The sequence below is a fragment of the Scyliorhinus torazame genome, chromosome 8, assembly GCF_047496885.1.
Source record: "Scyliorhinus torazame isolate Kashiwa2021f chromosome 8, sScyTor2.1, whole genome shotgun sequence".
Classification (NCBI taxonomy): domain Eukaryota; kingdom Metazoa; phylum Chordata; class Chondrichthyes; order Carcharhiniformes; family Scyliorhinidae; genus Scyliorhinus; species Scyliorhinus torazame.
In genome coordinates, this window is record NC_092714.1 from 50,688,555 (window position 1) to 50,716,297 (window position 27,743).

General features: G+C 45.4%; 1 protein-coding gene across 1 annotated transcript in view; it reads right to left on the bottom strand.

Annotated features, from left to right (window-relative positions):
* Window positions 1–1,083: 1,083 nt before the first annotated feature.
* The window catches only part of zbtb11 (zinc finger and BTB domain containing 11), a 46,509-nt gene continuing 19,849 nt past the window's right edge, over window positions 1,084–27,743 (bottom strand). The window contains exons 8-11 of the mRNA XM_072513588.1: window positions 25,157–25,274; window positions 23,058–23,216; window positions 7,841–8,016; window positions 1,084–3,177 (exon numbers count right to left, since the gene is read on the bottom strand). Coding sequence (XP_072369689.1) covers window positions 2,489–3,177; window positions 7,841–8,016; window positions 23,058–23,216; window positions 25,157–25,274 — 1,142 coding nt within the window. The 3' untranslated portion in view covers window positions 1,084–2,488. The remainder of the gene's footprint in view (window positions 3,178–7,840; window positions 8,017–23,057; window positions 23,217–25,156; window positions 25,275–27,743) is intronic.

Sequence of the window (27,743 nt, forward strand, 5' to 3'; positions counted from 1 at the left end):
GTGAGGCAGCAGTGCTAGCCGCTGTGCCATGTCAAACTTTTTAAAAATTCAAATTTAATTCCACAGGAATTAGACATTAAGATATTTGGTTTTACTGGGCCAAAGAGGTTGTTTTGCAATCTTTAAGACTTATCCTACTATTAAAAGTTCACTTACAAGTTCACTTACACCAGCCTGAATTTTCTCTGGTGTGTTTGGTGGTAATTGCCCTAACTTCGCAAACTTTAATGCCAAATATTTTGTCTAAATACTGGTGTAGCGAAAGTTGTGGAGGAGCAGGGCAAATCAGACAAACTTTTGTAATTCACATTTATAAAGTAATAGGATTGCTAGACACTTACTGCTTGCACAATTTGAGAAATGTCAGCTTTAAAATCACCATAAAAGGTAAATCCACGTACAGCTCACGGACGAATAGTCCAACTACCTTGTATGAAACTTGCACCCAGAAGGCAGGGCCGAACGCTGAAGAATGTTCTTCAGCCATCATATTGTGGTGGTTCCATGCTGCTCAGAACTGTGTTTTTCAATTTTCTTTAAATACCCAAATTTTTTTTTCCTATTAAGGAGCAATTTAGTGTGGCCAATTCACCTACCCTGCACTTCTTTTTGGGTTGTGGGGTGAGACCACATGAACAGTGACCCAGGGCTGGGATCAAACCCAGGTCCTCGGCGCTGTGAGGCAGCAATGTTAACTACTGCGCCACTATGCTGCCCTGATCAGAGCTGTTGGTGTAATGTGAAGCAAAGGCAAATCCGCACATCACCTTACTCAATTCTTTGCCTAATTTTGGACCACTCTGACTATATACCCTAAATTTTGAGTACAGAACAGGCTCTGGTTTCATGAGCTGTGTTATCAAACAATGTCATTCCTTCCCCCCCCCCCCACTTTCTGGATAAATTTAATACAATACGGGGAAATCTTATTCGCTCGTCCAAAAATAAAAAGCAACTTACATTATTCAACAATCTTGGTAACCAATGCTTTTACTGACTGCAAAGCAACAATTCCAGTTTTACTGCATTATATAAAAAGGAAAAGTATTGTCTGATGCAAAGTTCAGTAATGAGACTGCATAGTTTCTTCTTGTAATTTAATAATTCTGCATGAAAGCTTACAGCCAGACAAGACAGATATTTTACAAACCAAAACAAAAAAGCTCTTGATTGCACTTTAATCTTTTTCACCTAATAAACTTCTGGAATGCACCCGGAAACAGCCAGCACTCTTTCAGTGCTCTAATTTACATGTGCGCCCTTTGCAAATACTCTTATTTTTTAAGTCACACATACATACATACATAGTATGATTAACAGAAGTGACTGGACTATGAAGGTATAGACATGCATAAATCAATAAATGTATAAACCTATTTTGTATGCACATTTATTTACATAAATTACATTTCAGATTCATATGCCCAGTGAAGGCCTCCTATTTGACAGAAATGCAAACATTTCCTTACAACCTGGGATTAGTGTTTCCAGGTTTACAAAATGTTTCTCTTAACTTAAGTTTTCAGAATATCATAAAAGAATGTACAGAACATTTGGGTGCTTTCAAACATACTCAAGCTGAGCTTTCTCAAAATCACTTTAGTACAGCTGGCAATATGTAAAAATGACGACAGCACTTGGAGATTTCTCGCTTTATTGATTTGACGGCGGTTAATAATAACAGAATCCTCAGTACTCTCAAAGCAATAAACTGAAGAAATACTTACCAAAAACTTCAGTAACCCTAACAAGGCCCCCAAGTTAAACTTATTTTGAACTTGGAAATTCAGATTTTATTTCCCACTTCTTCAAAGAAATATTGTGCTTATTAAATTTCCTTTCCTCACTCATTCCATGTTTTGTTGATTCCTTACAGAAGGATTTTGTGTCCATATATTTAGCCACATTCCCATGCTCCCAGTGGAGAGCCATGTTCACAGGTTAGATCGCCAGTCCATTCTTTCCACGAAGATCATATCAGAATTGGACCAGTTTCCACCCATAAATCTGCGCACTGTTTTTTAAAAAAATGTACTCTTACATATTGCAATCGACAAAAGCTGATCTCCAACATAAAGTACTGATAGAAGACTGTTTCCATTGAAGTAATTTGTTTGCAAACTGCCACTGCTTGAAATAAGGAAAGAAAAAAATGTTGCAATTTCTCCCCAAATGGGTGAAAGTATATGGTTTACGGTAGGATGCTATAAGCTCATTACCTCTCATACAAAGATTAGTAAGTTCGAAATACTTTCAGATTCGTAACTCAAATCTCTCCCCTGTGTTCACTTTGAATATTATTCACTTTGAATATTATTCAGTGAAGAGACCAACCTATACTTGTAAAAGACTGCCAGTTATTTTGTTCCGACCACTACAGAACCATTACTAGTTATTTGCCTGCAAGAATGCTTTAACACAAATACATTTCCATCTTACCCAATGCTGGGCAATGTGCACATTCTCAATGATTAGTAGGTCAGTTTTCTTATGCATTTTCTTCACCCTCGCCAGTATGGGCAACCTCAACTTCCACAGTCTCACCAATTTCAGTAAGTTTCTGTCCTTGCTGGTGAAACAGTACATAATTGACCACCTGCATAATTCCATGGTCCGTTAATGTGGGCAGTGCCTCATCTTGGCTTTCAACTCCTACAGCTTCAATGGATTCTACAGAAGTAACTGCTTCCACCCCCTCAACAGCCTCCACTGCCTCAACAGCTTCCACCGCCTCAACAGCCTCCACCGCCTCAACAGCCTCAACAGCCTCAACAGCCTCCACCGCCTCAACAGCCTCCACCGCCTCAACCGCCTCCACTGTCTCAACAGCCTCCACTGTTTCTCCAGACACTATGACGGTCTCAATTTCTTCACCAATTAAATCTGATTTGTCCAGTTCATCTTTCATATCAGCAGCTAAGATTCTGATTGCGTGCTCTACCTGAGTTCCCTGATTATGAAACTGAAGTGTGTCTTTCTCTAGCATTATTTTGCCAGGAACATTCTCTTTGTGATACTTAGTCATATGCTTGCGCAAGCTACGAGCATCGATGTAGGCATCATTGCATAGTGGACAAACATAAGGCCGTTCTCCTGTGTGTGTTCGCACATGCCGCTTGAGAGAGCGTGCATCAGCCCAGGCTACACCGCAGGTCAAGCACTCAAATGGCTTCACTCCTAAATAAAAAGAGAAATGATTTAAGCAAACACAAATAGCATTTAAAAAATATATACTTCATAACTTACATTTTGTCCATCAAGGTTGTGACAGCTTTGAAGCTGTCTCATCAACCGAGGTACAGTTTTTAAATTTTGAATGCTAAAGGGTCTTGACTTTGTGGGTTGCTATTGCAAATTTGTCTACCTGGTTTTCTTAATAGTAAAAAATCTTACAACACCAGGTTAAAGTCCAACAGGTTTGTTTCAAATCACTAGCTTTCGGAGCACTGCTTCTTCCTCAGGTGAATCATTCTGATTTTGCTTCCAAAGTGAATAACCTCACATGCAACCAAATTATACCAACCAAACTGGCAGCACGGTAGCATTGTGGATAGCACAATTGCTTCACAGCTCCAGGGTCCCAGGTTCGATTCCGGCTTGGGTCACTGTCTGTGCGGAGTCTGCACATCCTCCCCGTGTGTGCGTGGGTTTCCTCCGGGTGCTCCGGTTTCCTCCCACAGTCCAAAGATGTGCAGGTTAGGTGGATTGGCCATGATAAAATTGCCCTTAGTGTCCAAAATTGCCCTTAGTGTTGGGTGGGGTTACTGGGTTATGGGGATAGGGTGGAGGTGTTGACCTTGGTGTTGCTCTTTCCAAGAGCCGGTGCAGACTCGATGGGCTGAATGGCCTCCTTCTGCACTGTAAATTCTATGATAATCTATACTGCATCTGCCATTGATTTTCCCACTCACCCAACCTGTCCAGATCATGCTGAAGGATCTCTGCATCCTCATCACAATTCACCCTCCCACCCAACTTGGTATCATCTGCAAACTTTGAGATGTTACATTTTGTTCCCACGTCCAAATCATTAATATATATTGTGAATAGCTGGGTCCCAGCACCGATCCCTGTGGCACCCCACTAGTGACTGCCAATTTGAAAAGGACCCGTTAATTCCCACTCTTTGTTTCCTTTCTGCCAACCAGTTTTCTATCCATCTCAATACACTTCCCCTAATCCCATGCGCTTTAATCTTGCATGATAGTCTCTTATGTGGGACTTTGTCAAACGCTTTTTGAAAGTTCAAATGTACCACATCGACTGGCTCCACCATGTCAACTCTACGAGTTACATTTTCAAAGAATTCCAATAGATTTGTCAAACATGATTTTACCTTCATAAATCCATGCTGATTTGGTCTGATCCTGCCACCGTTTTCTATATGCTCCGCTATAAAGTCCTTGAAAATGGATTTGAGAATTTTCCCCACTACCGACGTTAGGTTTACTGCTCTATAATTCCCTGTTTCTCTCTGCCTCCCTTTTTGAATATTGGAATGACATTAGCTACCTGCCAATCTGCAAGGACTGCTCCAGAGTCTATAGAATCCTGGAAGATGACCACCAATGCATCCACCATTTCTAGAACCACTTCCTTTAGTACTTTGGGATGCAGATTATCAGGCCCGGGGAATGGATTTATCAGCCTTCAATCCCATCAATTTTCCCAGCTCCATTTCTCTACTAATATTGATCTCCCTCAATTCTTTCCTCGCACTAAATCTTGCATTCTCTAACATTTCTAGTATCTGATTTGGGTCCTTTTTTTTGAAGACAGAACCAAAGTATGTATTCAGTTGCTCAGCCATTTCTTTGTCCCCTATTATACATTCCCCTGTATCTGTCTGTAGGGGACCTACATTCGTCTTCACCAATCTTTTTCTCTTCACGTTCTTATAGAAACTCTTAGTGTCGACTTCCAGTGGCGGCCATCGTGTGAGTGGTCGCACATTTGGTGGCTCCCGCTCGTGGTGGAATTTTTAGACCTTTTCCCCAGCTCACGGGTGGATCTTTTGAGTAGAAAAGGTGCAGGAGCGGTGGAGGGAGAGTGTCCCACTGGTGGATGGGTTCGTGGCCCAGAAGTGGCCGAAAAAGGGAACAGTTGATAATAGCTGGAGTGATGCCTGCGATACAGGAGAAGGTGGTGGAGGGTCAGGGACCGATCCTACCCGCTCAGTAGTCGACGGAACAGCTGGTGGGCTTCTTGAACAAGACGTTCACACAGCAGAGGAAGGAGAATTTGGAGGACCTGGCTAGGGTGGTGGACCCAATAAAGGCGGGGATCGCCTGCATTGAGACGAGGTGGGGGGCGTTTCGGGAATGCAGGGGATCAAGCGGTTTGGGGACTTGTTTATTGACAGCGGCTTTCCGTGTTTGGGAGAGTTGGAGGAGTTTGAGCTGCCTGGTGGGAATGGGCTCCGCTAGTTGCAGGTGAGGGACTTTGTGTGGAGGCAGGTATCAACTTTCCCGCACCTACCACTCCAGGGGCTACAAGATAAGGTGGTGTTGAAAACGGGAGTGGGGGATGGGAAGGTATCGGAGATTTATAAGGAGCTGATGGAATGGGAGGAAGCCCTGATGGGGAGGTGAAGTGGAAGGAAGAGTTGGATTGGGAATTGGATGCTGGGTTATGGGGGGACGTCTTGAGGCGAGTCAATGCATCCTCGTAGTGTACCAAGCTTGTCTAATACAATTTATGGTGGTCCACAGGATGCACATGACTGTGTAACAGTTGAGCAGGTTCTTTGAAGGGTTGGAAGATAGGTGTGGGCGGTGTGTGGGTGGGCCTGTGAATCATGTCCATATTTGTTGGGAATGCCTGAAGCTTAGGGGATTCTGACAGTGGTTTGCCGACGACATGTCGGAGGTACTGAAGGCAAGGGTGGTTCCGATTCCGGAGGTGCTGGTTTTTGGTGTGTCAGAATACCTGGGAGTCCAGGGGGTTGGCTTTTGCCTCCCTGGTAGCCCGGAGAAGGATTTTATTGACATGGAGGGACTCGGAGCTCCTGAAATGGTCAGTGACATTGCTGGGTTTCTCCCGCTCGAAAACATTAAATTCGCCCGGGGGTGGGTATAAGTAAAAGAGGAGGCATGGGGAGTTGGGTACAGTGGGGGAAGGTTGGTGGGGAATTGTGATTGGGGGATTGTTGTTTATGTAAGCCATGTTAGCTGGGTTTTGTGTTTGTTTGGTGTATCCTTGCTTATTTTGTTAAAATCAGAATGCAACTGCCTTAATACATTTTTTTTTTTTTTAAAAGAAACTCTTAGAGTCAGTCTTCCCTGCAAGCTTACTTTCTTACCGTATTTTCCCCTTCTTAATCAATCCCTTGGTATTTTTTGCTGAATTCTAAACTGCTCCCAATACTCAAGACTATTATTTTTCTTGGCTAATCTGTATGCTTCTTCCTTGGATTGTATACGATTTCTAATTTCCTTTGTAAGCCATGGATTGGCCCACTTATCTATCCACGATCACCCCTTTCAGTAGCTCTCCCCAATCTATCAAGGCCGACTCACGCCTCATATCTTCTTAGTTTCCTTTATTAAGATTCAGCACCCTAATCTCCGAATCAACTACTTCACTCTCCGCCTTGATAAAAAAATCCATCATGTAATGGTCGCTCATCCCCAAAGGGTCTTGCACAGCTAGATTGGTAATGATTCCCTTCTCATTACACAGTATCCAATCTAAGATGTCCTGCTCTCTAGTTGGTTCCTCCACATCTTGGTCAGGAAAACCATCCCATATACACTCCAGGAATTCCTCCTCTACATTACTGCGGCTAATTTGATTTGCTCAATACTAAACTTTATTATTGTCACAAGTAAGCTTACATTAACACTGCAATGAAGTTACTGTGAAAATCCCCTAGTTGCCGCACTCCGGCGCCTGTTCAGGTACACTGAGGGAGAATTCAGAATGTCCAATTCACCTAACAAGCACTTCTTTCGGGACCTGTGGGAGGAAACCCACACAGATACGGGAAGAACGTGCAGACTCCGCACAGACAGTGACCCAAGCGGGAATCGAACCTGGGACCCTGCCGCTCTGAAGCAACAGTGCTAACCACTGTGCTGCCGTGCCAATTAAAATCACCCATGATCACAGATATTTCCTTCCCACATGCATCTTTCGTTTTTGTCCTTGCTCCCTCCTTTTCTGACTCCTTACATAGGTTCCCACCCCCTGACATATTAGTTTAAAACGTCCCCAACCACTGCAGAGTCAACAAGGTGACCATGGACGCAATTCTCCCCCAAAAATCTCTTAAGTTAATTTGTGGTGGGTTTTTCAGGGAGTTTCCCTGCCGGTGAGTTCCCCACCGCTATTCAATGACACTTAGTCACCTTTTTCGGCCCTGGGGAGTTTCTCACCGGTTTAGCTCACATGTGGAATTTTTTTAACACAGAGCTGAGGAGATCGGGCCGCCATTTTGAAAGAGTGCCCCGATCCCTAAGTGACCTTGTGGGCCCCACAACCCCCATCCATAGGTAATGTCACCCCCACACACATGGACACTACCCCCCCCCCCCCCCAAGTGAGTACACCCCGTTATGGAGTTCCTGGGGGTCCCCACTCTTCAGGCCCCCAAGCCCCCTTCGAGCAGAATAGTACATGAAGATGAAAGGGGAATGCATAAAATGGATCATTTTCCGACACACTCAAGGTTTTTGATCAGGTATTGCGTCACGTCACAGAATTTCAATTCTTCCACCACTGCAGCATCTGCAAACCACCTTAAATGTTACGAATTTGACAATCTATATGAGCCCGAAAGGCAAGGTTTTAAATCAATATTTAAAAAAATCATTAAATCAAAGTGAAACTTAATACTTACCCTGATGATTGTTCATATGCCTCCTGTACTCTCTAAGTTGTGAAAACTTCTTCCCACAGTGTTCACAGGTACGGTCCAGCATCTGCTTTGCTCTGCCTTTCTTGCCATGAGTGGCTTTCTTTACATGTCGCCTGAAAAGAGCTTTCTCAAAGAATTCCTTTCCACAGACATTACATCTGAAAGTAGAAAACAACAACATTGGATATACTGTTTCCTTTGTCATACTGAAGCAAGCCACAATTTATATTTAGAAGACAACCACATTGAAACCGCTGCATTCGATCTTCAATAAACAGGAAGAAATAGAATAATTGCTTGGACAGTTGCTAAGGACCTCAAGTGATATTAATTCAATCACATTTCCCATTGATACAAATGAGAAAGATAACTATGATTAATCAGCAAAAAGTGCAACAGTCATATTGACCTAATACAAATGGTATTCTGATGCAGAGATTGAATCTATAGATTTGTCTCATATTTGTCTCGGGCAGCACAAGTGGATAGCACTGTGGCTTCACAACACCAGGGTCCCAGGTTCGATTCCCCGCTGGGTCACTGTCTGTGCGGAGTCTGCACGTTATCCCCGTGTCTCCGTGGGTTTCCTCCGGGTGCTCCGGTTTCGTCCCACAGTCCAAAGACGTGCAGGTTAGGGGATTGGCCATGATAAATTGTCCTTAAGTGAACAAAAAAGGTTAGGAGGGGTTATTGGGTTACGGGGATAGGGTGGAAGTGAGGGCTTAAGTGGGTCGGTGCAGACTTGATGGGCTGAATGGCCTCCTTCTGCACTGTATGTTCTATGTTCTAAGAGCAGTATACACTATGTTTTTTTATTAAAACATTTTTTAAAAATCCAATTCATTTTTCCCCCCTCATTAAGGGGCAATTTAGCATGGCCAATCCATCCACCCTGCACATCTTTGAGTTGTGGGGGTGGGACCACGCAGACAAGGGGAGAATATGCAAACTCCACATGGACAGTGACCCGGTCTGGGAACGAACCAGAGACCTCAGCGTCATGAGGCAGCAGTGCTAACCACGGTGCCATCTTGCCGCCCCAGTATAAACTATGTTGAATTGGTTCCCTGTTCAATTGATGGATGAGTTTTGCTTCATACAGGTGCACTGAAAGAAAAGTCCAGTTCTGGATGCACAGATATAGTCATGTGTACAGCAATGACAGCCAGATGAGATAAATAAATGAACTGCATTGCACTCCAGATTTTGCAAATTCACAACCTCAAATTCAAATTCAAGAATTGCGAGACATGCTGGTGAAGCTTTTCATCTTGCACTCATCAGGACAGATACAAATGGTCAAATTTCAAAGGGAGCAACAATTTATATTGCACGGAAAGAGGTGCTGATTGGTTGGCAAGTCAATTCTGACTTTTTGAGGCATTGCCATGGAGAATGCACCAGAGGACTTTGCCCTCCACACTTTTGTTTAATTCAAAAAGGTGCAATGCCTGATCATAGAATAAAATAGAACTTTATTGCCCACGCAAAAGTGGAAACTTGTCTTTGGCTTCACCGCCAATATAATATATAATCATACAGTCATTAATTAAAAACATTAAATATTTTACGAATTAGTGCCTGCAGAGGACATGTCCATGTGTATGAATATGTGCAGCTTCTAGCAAGCGTTGAGCCACATTGCAAGCCTCACCAAAAATCTTAAATTGGTTGTTAGTGCAATTCTTAGCACATTCAGGACTGTTCAGCAAGTGCGGTCCAATCACGTAATTACTACTAAGGTTAGACATTATATTTTGAGTTTGGCAAGCTAATTTGCTTTTATAGCAATTCCCCGAACAGGCGCCGGAATGTGGCGACTAGGGGCGTTTCACAGTAACTTCACTGGAAGCCTACTTGTGGCATTAAGCAATTTTCATTTCATTTGCCCTTCTCTGGTGTGATGTGGACTGCAGCTCACGATAGAACACAACTTTGGGAATTCTATAATCAGGCATGCAACTGGATCTTTTTGATTTTGCTTCATTTCCAGTTCCAGCATTTGAATGCCGCTTGAAACTTCCATAGTGAGGACAAGCAAAAGTAGTCAAGTCACTTGATGAGGGCTTCCGGGTGCGGCGATGACCAGCTGAGTCGCACGTTTCGGCAGCTCCCTGTGAAACGGACTTTTGGGCTCTTGATAGGAGCCCCAACAGCAATTTTAACGGCTGAAAACACCGTGCGGTAAACCAGAAGGGTGTTCCCCCTGGACACGGATGGAAAAAGGAGAGGAAAGTGGCCGGATTGCAGCGGATCCTTTGGAACAACGGCAAGGAAGGCAAGCAGAAACCAAGATGGCGTCGGAAGGTGGCAGTTTCATATGGGGCCCTGAACAACAAGAGTTTTTGAAACGCTGCGTGGAGGAGATAAAAAAGGAAATGAAGAAAGAGTTGTTGGCCCCGATATTACAGGCGATTGAAGGGCTGAAAGAGGAACAAAAGACCCAGGAGCAGGAGCTTCGGGTCGTGAAGGCGAAAGCAGCAGAGAATGAAAACGACATACAGGGCCTGGTGGTGAAGTCGGAGATACAGGAGGCACACCAGAAACGATCTGTGGAGAGGTTGGAGGCACTGGAAAATAACGCAAGGAGGAACAACTTGAGGATTCTTGGCCTTCCTGAAGGTGTGGAGGGGGCGGACGTCGGGGCATATGTGAGCACGATGCTGCACTCGTTAATGGGAGTGGAGGCCCCGACGGGTCCGTTGGAGGTGGAGGGAGCATACCGAGTTATGGTGCGAGGACCGAGAGCAGGAGAAGCTCCCAGAGCCATAGTGGTGAGATTTCTCCGTTTTAAGGATAGAGAAATGGTCCTTAGATGGGCGAAGAAAACTCGGTGTAGTAAATGGGAGAACGCGGTGATCCGCGTCTATCAAGATTGGAGTGCGGAGGTGGCGAGAAGGAGGGCGAGCTTTAATCGGGCCAAAGCGGTACTTCACAAAAAAAAGATAAAGTTTGGAATGCTGCAACCGGCAAGACTGTGGGTCACATATCAAGGGAGGCACCACTACTTTGAGACGGCGGATGAAGCGTGGACTTTTATTGTAGAAGAAAAATTGGAATGATTGGACTACGAAAATGAACGTTTGGACAAAGTGGTGGGACGAGTGGGGGGGGGGGGGGGGGGGGCGAAGAGGGATTGTATGATTAATCCTGCGGTATGGTAACTTTTCTTTCTCCCACAGGTGGTGATGGGGGGAGGTGGGGAGGGAGAGGAGATGGGGCGTTGGCCATGGGAGGCGGGGCCGAGGGAGAGGCGCGGGCTTGGTTCCCGCGCTATGATAATTATGGCGGGAATAGAGAAGCAGGAAGGAGGGGGCGCCGCACGGGGCGAGCCGTGATCACGGGGGGAAGCCGAGGTCAGCCAGAGTTTGCTGACTTCTGGGAGCAACATGGGGGGAGTAATTACGCTAGCGGGGGGTCGAGCGGGGGGGAGGGGGGAATTACTGGGTTGCTGCTGCTGGGGAAAGGGGGGAGTGGGTGCGGGAAAGGATGGGCGGGGGGGCACCGTCTGGGAGAAATACAGCCGCGTGGGAACTGGGCGAGAAGCTGGAAAAAGATGATGGCTAACCGGCAAGGGGGGGGGGGTGGGAAGCCCCCCAACTCGGCTGATCACGTGGAACGTGAGGGGGCTTAACGGGCCGATAAAGAGGGCACGAGTACTCGCACACCTTAAGAAACTTAAAGCAGATGTGGTCATGTTACAGGAAACGCACCTGAAACTGATAGATCAGGTTAGGTTGCGCAAAGGATGGGTAGGGCAGGTGTTCCATTCGGGGCTGGATGCGAAAAACAGGGGGGTGGCTATATTAGTGGGGAAGCGGGTAATGTTCGAGGCAAAGACTATAGTGGCGGATAACGGGGGCAGATACGTGATGGTGAGTGGCAAATTACAGGGAGAGATGGTGGTGTTGGTAAACGTGTATGCCCCGAATTGGGACGATGCCAATTTTATGAGGCGAATGCTAGGACGCATCCCAGACCTAGAGACCGGAAAGCTGATAATGGGGGGGAGACTTTAACACGGTGTTGGAACCAAGGCTGGATAGGTCGAAGTCCAGGACTGGTAGGAGGCCGGCAGCAGCCAAGGTGCTTAAGGATTTTATGGAGCAGATGGGAGGGGTGGACCCGTGGAGATTCAGTAGACCTAGGAGTAAGGAGTTCTCGTTTTTCTCCTATGTCCATAAAGTCTATTCACGCATAGACTTTTTTGTGTTGGGTAGGGCATTGATCCCGAGGGTGAGGGGAACGGAATATACGGCTATAGCCATTTCGGATCATGCCCCACACTGGGTAGACTTGGAGATAGGGGAGGAAACAAGAGGGCGTCCACCCTGGAGAATGGATATGGGACTAATGGCGGATGAGGGGGTGTGCTTAAGGGTGAGGGGATGCATTGAAAAGTACTTGGAACTCAATGACAATGGGGAGGTTCAGGTGGGAGTGGTCTGGGAGGCGTTGAAGGCGGTGGTTAGGGGGGAGCTGATATCAATAAGGACACATAAAGGGAAGCAGGAGAGTAAGGAACGGAAGCGGTTGTTGCAAGAACTTTTGAGGGTGGACAGACAGTATGCGGAAGCACCGGAGGAGGGACTGTATAGGGAAAGGCAAAGGCTGCATGTGGAATTTGACTTGCTGACCACAGGCACTGCAGAGGCACAATGGAGGAAGGCGCAGGGTGTACAGTATGAATATGGAGAGAAGGCGAGCAGATTGCTGGCACACCAATTGAGGAAAAGGGGAGCAGCGAGGGAAATAGGGGGGGTGAGAGACGAAGATGGAGAGACGGAGCGGGGAGCGGAGAGAGTGAATGAAGTGTTTAAGACATTTTATAAAAAATTGTATGAAGCTCAACCCCCGGATGGGAGGGAGAGAATGATGGAGTTTTTGGATCGGCTGGAAATTCCCAAGGTGGAAGAGCAGGAAAGGATGAAATTGGGGATTGGGAGCACAGATCACGGTAGAAGAAGTGGTGAAAGGAATTAGGAACATGCAGACGGGAAAGGCCCCGGGACCGGACGGATTCCCAGTTGAATTTTACAGAAAATATTTGGACTTGCTCGCCCCGCTACTGACGAGGACCTTCAACGAGGCAAAGGAAAGGGGACAACTGCCCCCGACTATGTCAGAAGCAACGATATCGCTTCTTTTAAAGAAGGAAAAGGATCCGCTACAATGCGGGTCCTACAGACCAATCTCCCTCCTCAATGTAGATGCCAAGGTCTTGGCCAAGGTAATGGCAATGAGAATAGAGGAATGTGTCCCGGGGGTGGTTCATGAGGACCAAACTGGGTTTGTGAAGGGGAGACAGCTGAACACGAACATACGGAGGTTGTTAGGGGTAATGATGATGGCCCCACCAGAGGGTGAATCGGAGATAGTAGTGGCGATGGATGCCGAGAAAGCATTTGATAGAGTGGAGTGGGATTATCTGTGGGAGGTGTTGAGGAGATTTGGGTTCGGAGAGGGGTATGTTAGATGGGTGCAGCTGTTGTATAGGGCCCCAGTGGCGAGTGTGGTCACGAATGGACGGGGATCGGCATATTTCCGGCTCCATAGAGGGACAAGGCAGGGATGTCCTCTGTCCCCATTACTGTTTGCACTGGCGATTGAGCCCCTGGCGATAGCGCTGAGAGGTTCCAAGGGATGGAGGGGAATACTTAGGGGAGGAGAAGAACACCGGGTATCTTTATATGCGGATGATCTGCTACTATATGTGGCGGATCCAGCGGAGGGGATGCCAGAAATAATGCGGATACTTGGGGAGTTTGGGGATTTTTCAGGGTATAAATTGAACATGGGAAAGAGTGAGCTGTTTGTGGTGCATCCAGGGGAGCAGAGTAGAGAAATAGAAGACCTACCGTTGAGGAAGGTAACAAGAGACTTTCGTTACCTGGGGATCCAGATAGCTAAGAATTGGGGCACATTGCACAGGCTAAATTTGACGCGGTTGGTGGAACAGATGGAGGAAGATTTCAAGAGATGGGACATGGTAGCATTGTCAATGGCAGGGAGGGTGCAGGCAGTTAAGATGGTGGTCCTCCCGAGATTCCTTTTTGTGTTTCAGTGTCTCCCGGTGGTGATCACGAAGGCTTTTTTCAAAAGGATAGAAAAGAGTATTATGGGTTTTGTTTGGGCCGGGAAGACTCCGAGAGTGAGGAAGGGATTCTTACAGCGTAGTAGGGATAGGGGGGGGCTGGCACTACCGAGCCTAAGTGAGTATTATTGGGCCGCTAATATTTCAATGGTGAGTAAGTGGATGGGAGAGGAGGAAGGAGCGGCGTGGAAGAGATTAGAGAGGGCGTCCTGTAGGGGGACCAGCCTGCAGGCTATGGTGACAGCCCCATTGCCGTTCTCACCAAGGAACTATACCACGAGTCCGGTGGTGGTAGCTACACTGAAGATTTGGGGACAGTGGAGACGACATAGGGGAAAGACCGGAGCACTGGGGGGGTCCCCGATAAGAAACAACCATAGGTTTGCCCCGGGGGGAATGGATGGGGGATATGGAATGTGGCAAAGAGCAGGTATAACGCAATTGAAAGATCTATTTGTGGATGGGAAGTTTGCGAGTCTGGGAGCGCTGACCGAGAAATATGGGTTGCCCCAAGGGAATGCATTCAGGTACATGCAATTGAGGGCTTTTGCGAGGCAGCAGGTGAGGGAATTCCCGCAGCTCCCGACACAAGAGGTGCAGGACAGAGTCATCTCAAAGAAATGGGTGGGGGACGGTAAGGTGTCGGATATATATAGGGAAATGAGAGACGAAGGGGAGACTATGATGGACGAACTAAAAGGGAAATGGGAAGAAGAGCTAGGGGAGGAGATTGAGGAGGGGATGTGGGCAGATGCCCTAAACAGGGTAAACGCGTCGTCCTCGTGCGCCAGGCTAAGCCTGATTCAGTTTAAGGTATTACACAGGGCACATATGACTGGAACACGGCTCAGTAAATTTTTTGGGGTGGAGGATAGGTGTGCGAGGTGCTCGAGAAGCCCAGCGAATCATACCCATATGTTTTGGTCATGCCCGGCACTACGGGGGTTTTGGATGGGGGTGACAAAGGTGCTTTCGAAAGTAGTAGGAGTCCAGGTCGAACCAAGCTGGGGGTTGGCTATATTTGGGGTTGCACAAGAGCCGGGAGTGCAGGAGGCGAGAGAGGCCGATGTTTTGGCCTTTGCGTCCCTAGTAGCCCGGCGCAGAATATTGCTAATGTGGAAAGAAGCCAAGCCCCCGGGGGTGGAGACCTGGATAAATGATATGGCGGGGTTCATAAAGTTAGAGCGGATTAAGTTCGTCCTAAGGGGGTCGGCTCAAGGGTTTACTAGGCGGTGGCAACCGTTCGTCGAATATCTTGCGGAAAGATAGATAGGGGAGAACAAAGAAGGCAGCAGCAGCAGCCCAGGACTTGGGGTGTGGGGGGTGGGGGGGGGGGGGGGGGGGGGCGTGGCCTGAGACAAGGCAGTTACCAATTAGGGCTAGTTTTTATTTTTTGTTATTTAATATTTATTTATTTGTTGTTGTTTTCTTTTGTTCTTGTTTAAATAAAAAAGGTCATTATTATCTGTATTGTTATAATGTTGTGTAAAGGATGCACAATGTACTGTGTTGGTTGACCAAAAATTTTCAATAAAATATTATTTAAAAAAAAAAAGTCACTTGATGAGAAAGCAGTAGCAGTTCCATGACTCCCAATCATAAAGTAATGTGGTGAGAACAATTTCTTAGTATGTTCTGACGTTTGTTCACAAACTACCCTTTCATCCCTGCCAGACTCCAACTGGGTTCACCAAAGGCAGTTGGCTCTGCCAATCCTGTGAGAGATGCCATCTTCAGTTTTGGGAGGGAACACCACCCAATTAGCCGATTTTCCCCCTGACATGAAGTGGTTTGCTACTGATCATAACCAGAGCAGATGTGAATGCATGACCCAAGTATACAATGGACGAGGAGCTCAGACTTTTTAAAGCTCATTATAGGGCCAGATATCATGCTATCTGAGCCATGTGGTCAGATAACAAAGAACAAATAAAAATTACAGCACAGGAACAGGCCCTTCGGACCTCCAAGCCTGCACCGATCCAGATCCTCTATCTAAAACTGTCGCCTATTTTCTAAGGATCTGTATCCCTCTGCTTCCTGCCCATTCATGTATCTGTCTAGATACATCTTAAATGTTGCTATCGTGCCCGCCTCTACCACTTCCGCCGGCAATGCGTTCCAGGCACCCACCACCCTCTGCATAAAGAACTTTCCATGCATATCTCCCTTAAACTTTTCCCCTCTCACCTTGAACTCGTGACCCTAGTAATTGAGTCCCCCACTCTGGGAAAAAGCTTCTTGCTATCCACCCTGTCTATACCTCTCATAATTTTGTAGACCTCAATGAGGTCCCCACTCAACCTCCGTCTTTCTAATGAAAATAATCCTCATCTACTCAACCTCTCTTCATAGCTAGCACCCTCCATACCAGGCAACATTCTGGTGAACCTCCTCTGCACCTTCTCCAAAGCATCCACATCCTTTTGGAATGTGGCGACCAGAACTGTACGCAGTATTCCAAATGTGGCCGAACCAAAGTCTTATACAACTGTAACATGACCTGCCAACTCTTGTACTCAATACCCCTTCCGATGAAGGAAAGCATGCCGTATGCCTTCTTGACCACTCTATCGAACTGCGCAGCCACCTTCAGGGTACAATGGACCGGAACACCCAGATCTCTCTGTACATCAATTTTCACCAGGGCTTTTTCATTTACCGTATAGTTTGCTCTTGAATTGGATCTTCCAAAATGCATCACCTTGCATTTGCCCGGATTGAACTCTATCTGCCATTTCTCCGCCCAACTCTCCAATCTATCTATATTCTGTTGTATTCTCGGACAGTCCCCTTCACTATCTGCTACTCCACCAATCTTCGTGTCATCTGCAAACTTGCTAATCAGACCACCTATACCTTTCTCCAGGTCATTTATGTATATCACAAACAACAGTGGTCCCAACACGGATCCCTGTGGAACACCACTGGTCACAGTTCTCCATTTTGAGAAACTCCCTTCCACTACTACTCTCTGCTCCTGTTGCCCAGCCAGTTCTTTATCCATCTAGCTAGTACACCCTGGACCCCATAAGACTTCACTTTCTCCATCAGCCTACCATGGGGAACCTTATCAAACGCCTTACTGAAGTCCATGTATATGACATCTACAGCCCTTCCCTCATCAATCAACTTTGTCACTTCCTCAAAGAATTCTATTAAGTTGGTAAGACATGACCTTCCCTGCACAAAACCATGTTGCCTATCACTGATAAGCCCATTTTCTTCCAAATGGGAATAGATCCTATCCCTCAGTATCTTCTCCAGCAGCTTCCCTACCACTGACGTCAGGCTCACCAGTAAAGAACAAAGAAATATTTCAGATGAATGTCCTCAATTGTAGCTGAATAATACAAAATTAACAAACAAGCATGTGACATTGGCTATCTGTATTCGGTTTTTTTCATGGAGTCAATAAAAGTTGAAGATGCCTTTAGTGTTGTACAAATTATACATTCCCCTGCCACACTGCTTGAATACCCTAGCAGTACTGCAACAAACAGTATGCGGAAGAACATGCATACAGTTGAGAACAACCACAGTTGTGTTGAGCTAACAAATAGGCTTGAGAAAGTACTAAAATGAAGTGAGTTATCAAGTTTCACCTACAAGTAGCACGCAGTTAAACTCCAGGGAAAGTTGTATTCAGCATCTTCGCAGCAGTACTTAGTTTTATTAAATGTAAAACGTTTGATGATAACGATGAAAAACAATCAAATAGCTTCTTGCCTCTGTGCAGGCTCCTCACTTCTCCTGCAATAATGAGTTGTTTGATGCCGAATACTGCACCACAACGATTAAAGCAGCAAGCTCGAACTAAGCTTTACTTAATGAAGGAGGACTGGTGAACATGAATGTTGAGATGCTGCAACCATCCCTAATCCAAAGGGCATGAAGCACTTCAATGACAAACAAAAGGCTGCAAATGGAAAGTGGCATGTCCTCATTGTGAACCAAGATGGAATAATATTGTTGGCAGAAATCCTGGAATGCTGGGCTAGCCATTTCAACCAAGCCCTCAACTGTCACTCTGCAGTGCCCGCTGATGCACTAAGTGATATATCGCAACTACCTCTGCAAGATTAGCTTTCCACCTCACCCAACACAACACTGCTGAAACCCAACATATGTAAAGGCCAGAAGGCAGCCCTGCACAGGTCTATATGCATGGTGTTGTGGAGAGGGAACTGTGCCTCAAGATTCTAAAGATGGCAGCACTGAGCACCTCCACAAGTGTAAAGGTTTCTTTTTAATCTCACAGGATTTGAGCATCGCTGGCTAACCCAGCATTTATTGTCCACCCCTACTTGCCCTTGAGAAGATAGTGGTGAACCATCTTCTTGAACCATTGCAGTCCATGTGGTGCTGGTACAGCCACAAGTGCTGTGAGGAAGGGTGTTCCAGGAATTGGACCCAGCAAGAGTGAAGGAATGGCAATAAATTTCCAAGTTATGATTGCGAGTGGCTTGGAGGGGTCTTGCAGGTGATGGTGCTCCCATGAGTCTGCTGCCCTTGTCCTCTCAGATGGTATTGGTTGTGGGTTTGGAAGGTGCTGTCTCTTGTAGATGATACACAGTGCTGCCACTGTTATTGGTGGTGGAGGGAGTGAATGAATGTGGTTTGGATGTTTGTGCTGGATGGTGTTGAGGTTCTTGAGTGTTGTTGGCGCTGCACTCATCCAGGCAAGGAGAGAGTATTGCATCACACTTCTGACTTGTGCCTTTTAGATTGTGGACAGGCTTTGAGGCGTCAGGAGATGAATTACACGCCGCAAAATGTCTAGCCTCTGACCTGCTCTTGTAGCTAAAGTATTTGTATGGCTAGTCTGGTTGAGTTTCTGGTCAATGGTAACCCTCAGTATGTTGATATTGGGGGCTTCAGTGATGGTAATACCACTAAATGTCAAGGGGACAATGGATAGATTCTCATTGCCTATTACAAACGTTACTTGCCACTTCTCAGTCCAAGCTTGGACATTGTCCAGTTTTGCTGCATTTGGACATGGACTGCTTCAGTGTCTGAGGAGTTGTGAATGTGCTGAATATTGTGCAGTCATCAGCATGCCCACTGCTGACCTCATGGTGGAAGGAAAGTCATTGCTGAGGATGGTTGGGCCTAGGATATTCTTCTGAGGAACTCCTGTAGTGATGTCCTGGAGCTGTGATAACTGACCTCCAACAACCACACCAATCTTCTTTGTGCTCAGTATGAGTCCAACCAGCAGAGTTTCCCCCCCGATCCCCAATCAGTCCAGTTTTGCTCGGGCTTTTTGCTGCCACACTTGGTCAAATGCGGCCTTGATACCAAGGGCAGTCACTCTCACCTCACTTTTGGAGTTCAGTTCTTTTGTTCACATTGGAACCAAGGCTGCAATGAGTCAGCTGAGTAGCCCTGGTGGACCGAAACTGAGCATGGTAGCACAATGGATAGCACCGTTGCTTCACAGCACCAGGGTCCCAGGCTCAATTCCCGACTTGGGTCGCTGTCTGCACGGAGTCCCGAAAGATGTACTATTAGGTCATTTGGACATTCTGAATTTTCCCTCTGTGTACCCAAACAGGCGTCGGAGTGTGGCGACTAGGGGCTTTTCATAGTAACTTCATTGCAGTGTTAATGTGATAATAAAGATTGTTAAATTAGTGAGCAGGTTATTGCTAAGCAAGTGCAACTTGAGTGCATTGTTGCTGACTGTGGTGACCTGAGACATACACTGGAGGCTTCCAGTAATAAACAAAGGGGTTTATGGATGAAATGCTAAAGGCAGTTAGATAATAGGTATGTAACACTGTATAACAGGTTTTTACACTTCAGCTCCCTTGTCCGCACTGCCTGGGATCCTGCTCCCAGGCCGCACAAACTCCCCATTGGCTGGGATTTGCACGCCCATGTGTGAATGGTCCCGAGCCAGTCATGTGGTCCATGAAGCCTGCTCCCTTAAAGGGGCCATGCTACCACAAGACCCATTCCATCACTTCACTGATGATCAAGTAAACTGATGGGCAGTAATTGGCTGGTTTGGATCTGTCCTGGTTTTTGTGTACAGGACATACCTGGGCAGCTTTTCACATTGTTGGGTAGATGTCAGAGTTGTAGCTGTACTGGAACAGCTTGGCTAGGGGCGTGGCAAGTCCTGAAGCACAAATCCTCAATACTATTGCCGGAATATTGTCAGAGCCCATAGCTGTTGCGGTATCCAATGACTTCAGCCATTTTTTGATATCATCTGGAGTGAATCAAATAGGTTGAAGACCGGCAACTATGATTCTGGGAAGATGGATCATTCACCCGGCATCTGACTTAAGATTATTATGAATGTTTAAACCTTATCTTTTGCACGAATATGCTGTGCTCCAAAAGCTAGTGATTCGAAACAAGCCTGTTGGATTTTAACCTGGCAAGTAAGACTTCTTACTGTGCCCACCCCAGTCCTACGCCGGCATCTACACATCATGGCTTACAGACAATGTCACGCTTGACTAGTCTATGGGACAGCTCTCCCTATTTTGGCAAAAGTCCCCAAATGTTAGTAAGGAGAACTTTGCAGTGTCGATAGGGCTGAGTGTGTCATTGCTATTTATGGCTCCTAGATTGATGTGTGTGGTCCATCCGATTTCATTCCTCTTAGGCTTTACAGCGGTTTGATATAACTGATTGGCTTGCTAGGCCATTTCAAAAGATATTTAAGAGGCACCCACATTGCAATGGGCCTGGAGTCACATGTAGGCCAGACAAGTAAGGATAGCAGATGTCGTTCCCTTAAGTGCATTAGTAAACCAGATGGATTTTTTTTTTTTTTACAACAATCGACATGGCTCACTTTTACCAAGAATAGCTTTATAGATAGACATAGAACATACAGTGCAGAAGGAGGCCATTCGGCCCATCGAGTCTGTACCGACCCACTTAAGCCCTCGCTTCAACCGTAACCCAGTAACCCCTCCTAACCTCTTTTGGTCACTAAGGGTAATTTACCATGGCCAATCCACCTAACCCGCACGTCTTTGGACTGTGGGAGGAAACCGGAGCTCCCGGAGGAAACCCACGCAGACATGGGGAGAATGTGCAGACTCCGCACAGACAGTGACCCAGCAGGGAATCGAACCTGTGACTCTGGCGCTGTGAAGCCACAGTGCTAATCACTTGTGCTACCGTGCTCATATTCCAGATTTCTTCCTTTGATAGCTCTGATGGGATTTGGAGCCATGTCCTTACAGTATTAGCCTGGGTCTCTGGATTGCCAGTCCAGTGACATTACTACTGTGCCACCTTGACGTTATCTGCAATGGTTACCACAAAATTTCCTTCCATTAGTAGCAGGTAAAGTTCTCACCCAGATCATACTTTACTGACTAAATAAGCAGAAGAAATTCTCCCAGCAACCCCATGTGGCTTCTGGGTTGATGGTGAAATTGGATTGATTTTCTCAGTCTGTCAAATCCAGGACAAATATAAAGAAGAGCACCAGCATCTCTGCCCTAGCAGATGCATGAATATTGTTTGGCAATATTTGGCGGTACGGTAGTACAGTGGTTAGCACTGTTGCTTCACACTCCAGGGTCCCGGGTTCGATTCCCAGCTTGGATCGCTGTCTGTGCAGAGCCTGCACATTCTCCCCTTGACTGCATGGGTTTCCTCCGGGTGCTCCAGTTTCCTCCCACAGTCCAAAGATGTGCAGGTTAGGTGGATTGGCCATGCTAAATTGCCCTTAGTGTCCAAAAACAAAGGTTAGGTGGGGTTACTGGGATAGGGTGGAGGCGTGGGCTTAAGTACGGTGCTCTTTCCGAGGGCTGAATGGCCTCCTTCTGCACTGTAAATTGTATCATTTTATGAATTGAAAATTAGTTTGATGACCTGAATAATAGAATCAAAATTGTGATCAAGGAAAACAAGAATGCAAGCTGTGCTATACCTGCTGTATGGACGCACAATGCTATTGCTATATACAAAAGGATGGAGAAAGCATATTGCTGCCCTCTTTTGCAATCCTTTTTTAATTTAGGAAAAAAATCTTCTTAAATGTGTGCCAAATTGAAAGTTAAATTAAATCCAGCAGTTAATTCATGTTTGTAGGAAGTTGAATGGGCATGCTACAGGACAACTAGAATCTAAACTGATTTCAACAACTTTTCATTGAAGATCATTTCGGTTTTCCAAAGAAAAGGTTGCTTGTCCCAATAGTCTCCAAATGACTTGACAGAAGCAGGAGTAGAATGTACAAAGAAGTACTGCATTGCTAGAAATAGCAGCTGTATTTTGGTTGCAAAAAAACAGACTAGCATTCAAATTAAAAATAAATTCAAGTAACAGGCTGAATCGATGGGAACGTCATTTTTAATGGCTGCATCACGTAAATAATGTAGGATGACTTGAGAATTGTTGAATATCAAAATCCTTTTCCTTGAATTCAATTGTAAGAATTATGTTTAAAGTAAATTTTAATTAACACACTGTTCAATTCCCTACAAATGATTAGTAGGTGAATTCAATCATGATGTGTTATTAAACTTTACAAGGTGAGGGAGGATCCAGGTTAGGTGATCTCAACAATAGCAATAGTGATACAGGCAGTGTCACAAAATTGGCAACCTCGGAACAGAGTCTGTGCCAGATTTTGGATCTTACTAGTTTTCAGGTCAGGTGGTTTGGGTAGGTTGGGTCAAGGGTCACACGGGAAAAGACAGATGCAAAAACAAATAAATCGTGCCAATACAGCACCGAGCCGAACAAGCTAGTCAGTTATTTTACTCATATAATAATGAACAAATGTCCAGTTTTTGGAAAGCTGGATTTCAGACACTGTACCTGCAGTGCAAAAGTTGGCCCCAGCATCCTTGGCAAACGCAAATCTCACCATGAATCAAGAGTTCAGAAGAGTAGGACAGAAAACTGGAAAAAGTATAAACTACTCTTCCAGCTAGCAATCCAAACATTTGTGACTTCTCAGATGAAATAATGAACATGCTTTAAAGTATTCTTTTGACAATCAAACCAACTCACAATTTATTTATCACTTTAATGTACCATGATTTTAAACGGGAGTTTCTGTGATGGAACTTACTTATCACATTAAAAATATTTTTTCTGGGCATGAATAACTGTACTCACTTATATGGCTCTGTAACAGAATGCGCTTTCACATGAGAATACCAGTCTTTCTTCCAGCTGTAGCACTTTCCACAGATCTGGCACTGAAATGGTTTCACCCCGAGGTGCTTGTACAAGTGCTGCTGCAGGTCCCGTGCTTCATAAAAACTTCGTTCACATCTGAAGAAAACAAAGATAACTTGTTAGAAGGCATTTCCTTTCAAGTTTTATATCTATTAACACTGACAGTAGACAGTATTAACCTGATAGTATGAAAACTTAATTCTAGTAATTTTACAAAATATTTCAACTTTTTAGAATACATTTAGTGCATCCAATTCATTTTTAAAAAAAATATATTTTATTGACATTTTTCAAATAGAGAATTTCCGTTTTTTACAACATAATAAAGGAATATGCATTAAACATTATTTAAATAATATCTTAAACTACCAACAAATGAAAAAAAGAGATAGACAAAAAGCAAATATCAAATATCAACAACTGGCAAAAAACAAAAACACAGGATAATACCCCCTCCCCCCCCCCCCCCACGGGTTGCTGCTGCTGTCCTTTCTGTTTTCCCATTATCGTTCCGCGAGATAGTCAAGGAACGGTTGCAACCGCCTGGTGAACCCGAGCCGATCCTCTTAACACATATTTTATTCGCTCCAGTCTGATGAACCCTGCCATGTCGTTTATCCAGGCCTCCAAGCCCGGGGGCTTCGCTTCTTTCCACATAAGTAGAATCCTACGCCGGGCTACTAGGGACGCAAAGGCCAGAACGTCGGCCTCTTTCGCCTCCTGCACTCCCGGCTCTTCTGCAACCCCAAATATAGTTAACCCCCAGCTTGGTTTGACCCGGACCCCCACCAACTTTGAGACCACTCTTGCCACACCCTCCCAGAACTCATACAGTGCCGGACATGACCAGAACATGTGGGTGTGGTTCGCCGAGCTTCCCGAGCACCTCCCACACCTATCCTCCACCCCAAAAAACCTGCGCAATCTTGCTCCCGTCATATGCGCCCTGTGTAGAACCTTAAATTGAATCAGGCTAAGCCTGGCACATGAGGACGAGGAATTTACCCTGCTTAGGGCATCTGCCCACAGCCCCTCCTCAATCTCTTCCCCCAGCTCCTCTTTCCATTTTCCCTTCAGCTCCTCTACCCCAATTCACAGAAGCAAAAACAATAGAAATCATTAACCATAAATGAAGGAGTTCAAGAACTCTAGTGAAGGTGCACTTAAATTGGAATTTTTAACATTCAAAACATCTCAATCTAAAATTGGATTATCCCCGTTTAATTTCCAGTGAAACAATGAAATCTGACCTATCATTTTGCAGGAAATGTTCACCTCCACAGACTTGCAGGAATCCTTTTCTTTTTTAAAATAAATTTAGAGTACCCAATTCATTTTTTCCTATTAAGGGGCAATTTGGCATAACCAAATCACCTACCCTGCACATCTTTGGGTTGTGGGGGTGAAACCCACGCAAACACGGGGAGAATATGCAAACTCCACATGGACAGTGACCCGGGGCCGGGATCGAATCTGGGACCTTGGCGCCGTGAGGCAGCAGTGCTAACCACTGCGCCGCCGTGCTGCCCTGGGAATCCTTTTCTGTCTGTACCTCTTGGATGGTAATTTGGAGGAGCAGATCCTCTACTCTTTATAGAACCTGTAAAATTTTCATTCCACTGAAATCAACAGAATGAAAACGGACAGTTTCTTTAAATGGGAAATTAGCAATTGCTCTGCCAAATTATCACATGGCATGAAGACAAAGAATGGTCCTGTAGAAATTATCCTAGATAAATAAATAGCCACACTACATAACCTTGTAAAGTAATGGAAGTTGCAAGTGGGTGGTGATTGTGGTCAGCCATAATTTAGAATGAAGCCCAATACATCCTTATTGTACAAGATGGTTTTGAAGAATTTACTTCAAATTGTAAATATCATATAGTGAGTATCCATGCCAAGTCTTCTACATTCTAGTCCTCAGGCATCTTATCTTCGTCAATGTGGAATCTCTACATGTTAATTGTTTTGCTACTATACCTTCTATTGGTCACAAGACATAAATATAAAATCAACTAATTCTGCCAACTTACTGAGTGCATTGAAAGCTTCTGACTTCAGGCTTTGGCAAATGTCTCTTTAAGTGCTTGCTAAGACCAGAGGCCCGCTTGAAACATTTTCCACAAGTTGAGCAGAGGTACTTAGATTCACCTGAAACAATTAATATCAACATCCCAAGCAAAATTTAATGAATGCCTTTTGAACACAACTGTACAAATACTATGACATGATTTAACCAATGGAAACAAAGTCCCACAATGAGCGTGTTTAGCTACTTGTTTCCCAGCGCACACAGGACCAAGAAGCACAACGCTATAAAACGACACTCGCGTTAGATAGGGGACCTTGGCGGGGAACGCACAGCTGAGGCCGCACACAACCATATTTTGTGTACTGAGGAGCTCTGTTCGCTGGAACTCTTCAGTGTAGTGAGAAATCGGGACGCCATTTTTCAATGGCATCCCGATCTCTGGAACCCCTGAAGCGGCCCCTCCCTCAGCTCCAATGCACAATGGGAGGTTCCCGGCACCCCCCACACGCCCATGCAGGGCACCCCAGGCCAGCCTGGCACCTTGGCAGTGGCCCTGTCAGCTAGCAGTACCACTTGGGCACCTTGGCAGTGCCAAGGTGGCAGTGCCAGGCTACCACCCTGCCCAAAGAGCATGCACCCGGGGCCCCCCGATCCTCTGAGAGACCCAGGCGAGTGCCCTCCCGTTTGTGGAGACCAGTACCCGAGGTCTCTGCGGTGAGAGAGATTGATCCCATGGCTCGGGTACCTCGGGAATCTGTACATTAAAGGGAGATTAGCTGTCTCGCTTTAATATGCAGATTTGCTAAAAGGTGATCCTGTCCACAGTGGGCAGAATTTACATTGCAACATGATCTCTCGAGGCATTGCATGCCAGGTAGATCCCGGCAGCAGGGCCTCCCAGCTTCGATTGGCCACGCTGCGCCGTGGCGAATTGCCTTTCAGGCACAGCGTGACCATAAAATCGCACCAATACTTAACATATTTAGATCAGATGCTGTGATACACCTTGCAGTTTCGAGGGAAAGCAATTAAATAGAAAGGAAAGGAAAGGGTAAGTACATTTTATCCAAAGTTTTCCATCCTCCATTTCTGCAGTGCCTTAAAGGAAATGTCCCAAAAGCGGAAAATAAGAATATCAAGCTATGGATGCCAGGATAGAAGCAGACAGAAGTAGGAAATCCTTGTGATGGAGAGGAAATAAGGTTGAAAATTCAGATTGTGGTTGCAAAATATCTGGTTTCATCTGAGACAGTTGCCACGGAAAGGGAGAGAGTGAATGGTGAAGAGTGTGGAATTAACTCTTACCAACTTTTACAGGTGCACCATAGAAAGCATCCTATCTGGCTGCATCACAGCCTGGTATGGCAACTGCTCAGCCCAAGACTGCAAGTAACTTCAGAGAGTCGTGAACACCGCCTAGTCCATCACACAAACCCGCCTCACAACCATTGACTCAATCTACACCTCCCGCTGCCTGGGGAAAGCGGGCAGCATAATCAAAGACCCCTCCCACCCGGCTTACTCACTCTTTCAACTTCTTCCATCGGGCAGGAGATACAAAGGTCTGAGTGCTTGCATGAACAGATTCGAAAACAGCTTCTTCCCCACTGTTAAGAGAGTCCCAAACAACCCTCTGATCTGATTAATACTACACTCCTATCTGCTTCACCCGATGCCTGTGTCTATGTATTTACATTGTGTACCTGGTGTTGCCCTATTATGTATTTTCTTTTCATGTACTAAATGATCTGTTTGAGCAGTACGCAGGAAAATACTTTTCACTGTATCTCAGTACATGTTACAACAAACAAATCAAAATCCAAATTTTTACATGGAACAAAGGCTTTGATTTGGGTCTTTCCAATCTGAAAACCTTTCCACCTCCTTCTCTCTCCTCCTGCAACATCTCCTTAAAATCCACCTTTTAGGCCATGGATGACACATTCAACACAGGACAAGCAAGGGAGAGTTCATGAAGTACAGTTTGCATAAGTGACTTAATAAAGCTGACCACCTGTCTCAGGAAGCTGTTGTCAAGGGCAACAAAGAGCAAGAGGAGGGGCCAAGAGTGGATCTCTGAATAACTTGAAAGGCAATTATGCAAGGATGGGAAGGGAAACCACCCTTCCACAGAGCTGAATGGTGGAATCAACTCCATTGAAAGCTAGCTAAAGTTTGTGAAGGATAATACACTACCGGTCAACATCACCAGCAGCATATATTTATAGAGTGCCTTCAACGCATTAAAAATGTTGCTTCACAGGAATAGTATTAAACAAAACCTGACACAGCCACAGAAGTGGATACTAGGTCAGATGGCCAACAGCTTGGTGTGATAGGTAGGTTTTAAGGAACTTCTTAAAAGAAAGGAAGAGAGGTTTAAGAAAGGAATTCCATATCTCTGTCCCAAATGGCTCCCTTCTGTGCCATAAATGTTTCTAGTTTTGACATCTGACTGTTATTGCAGAAATTATACTGGAGCAGAAATAAGGAAGTCACACATTTCCCATCAACTATCTTTTTTATTTATTTATTTATTTTTAAAATTTAGAATACCCAATTCTTTTTTTTTCCAATTAAGGGGCAAT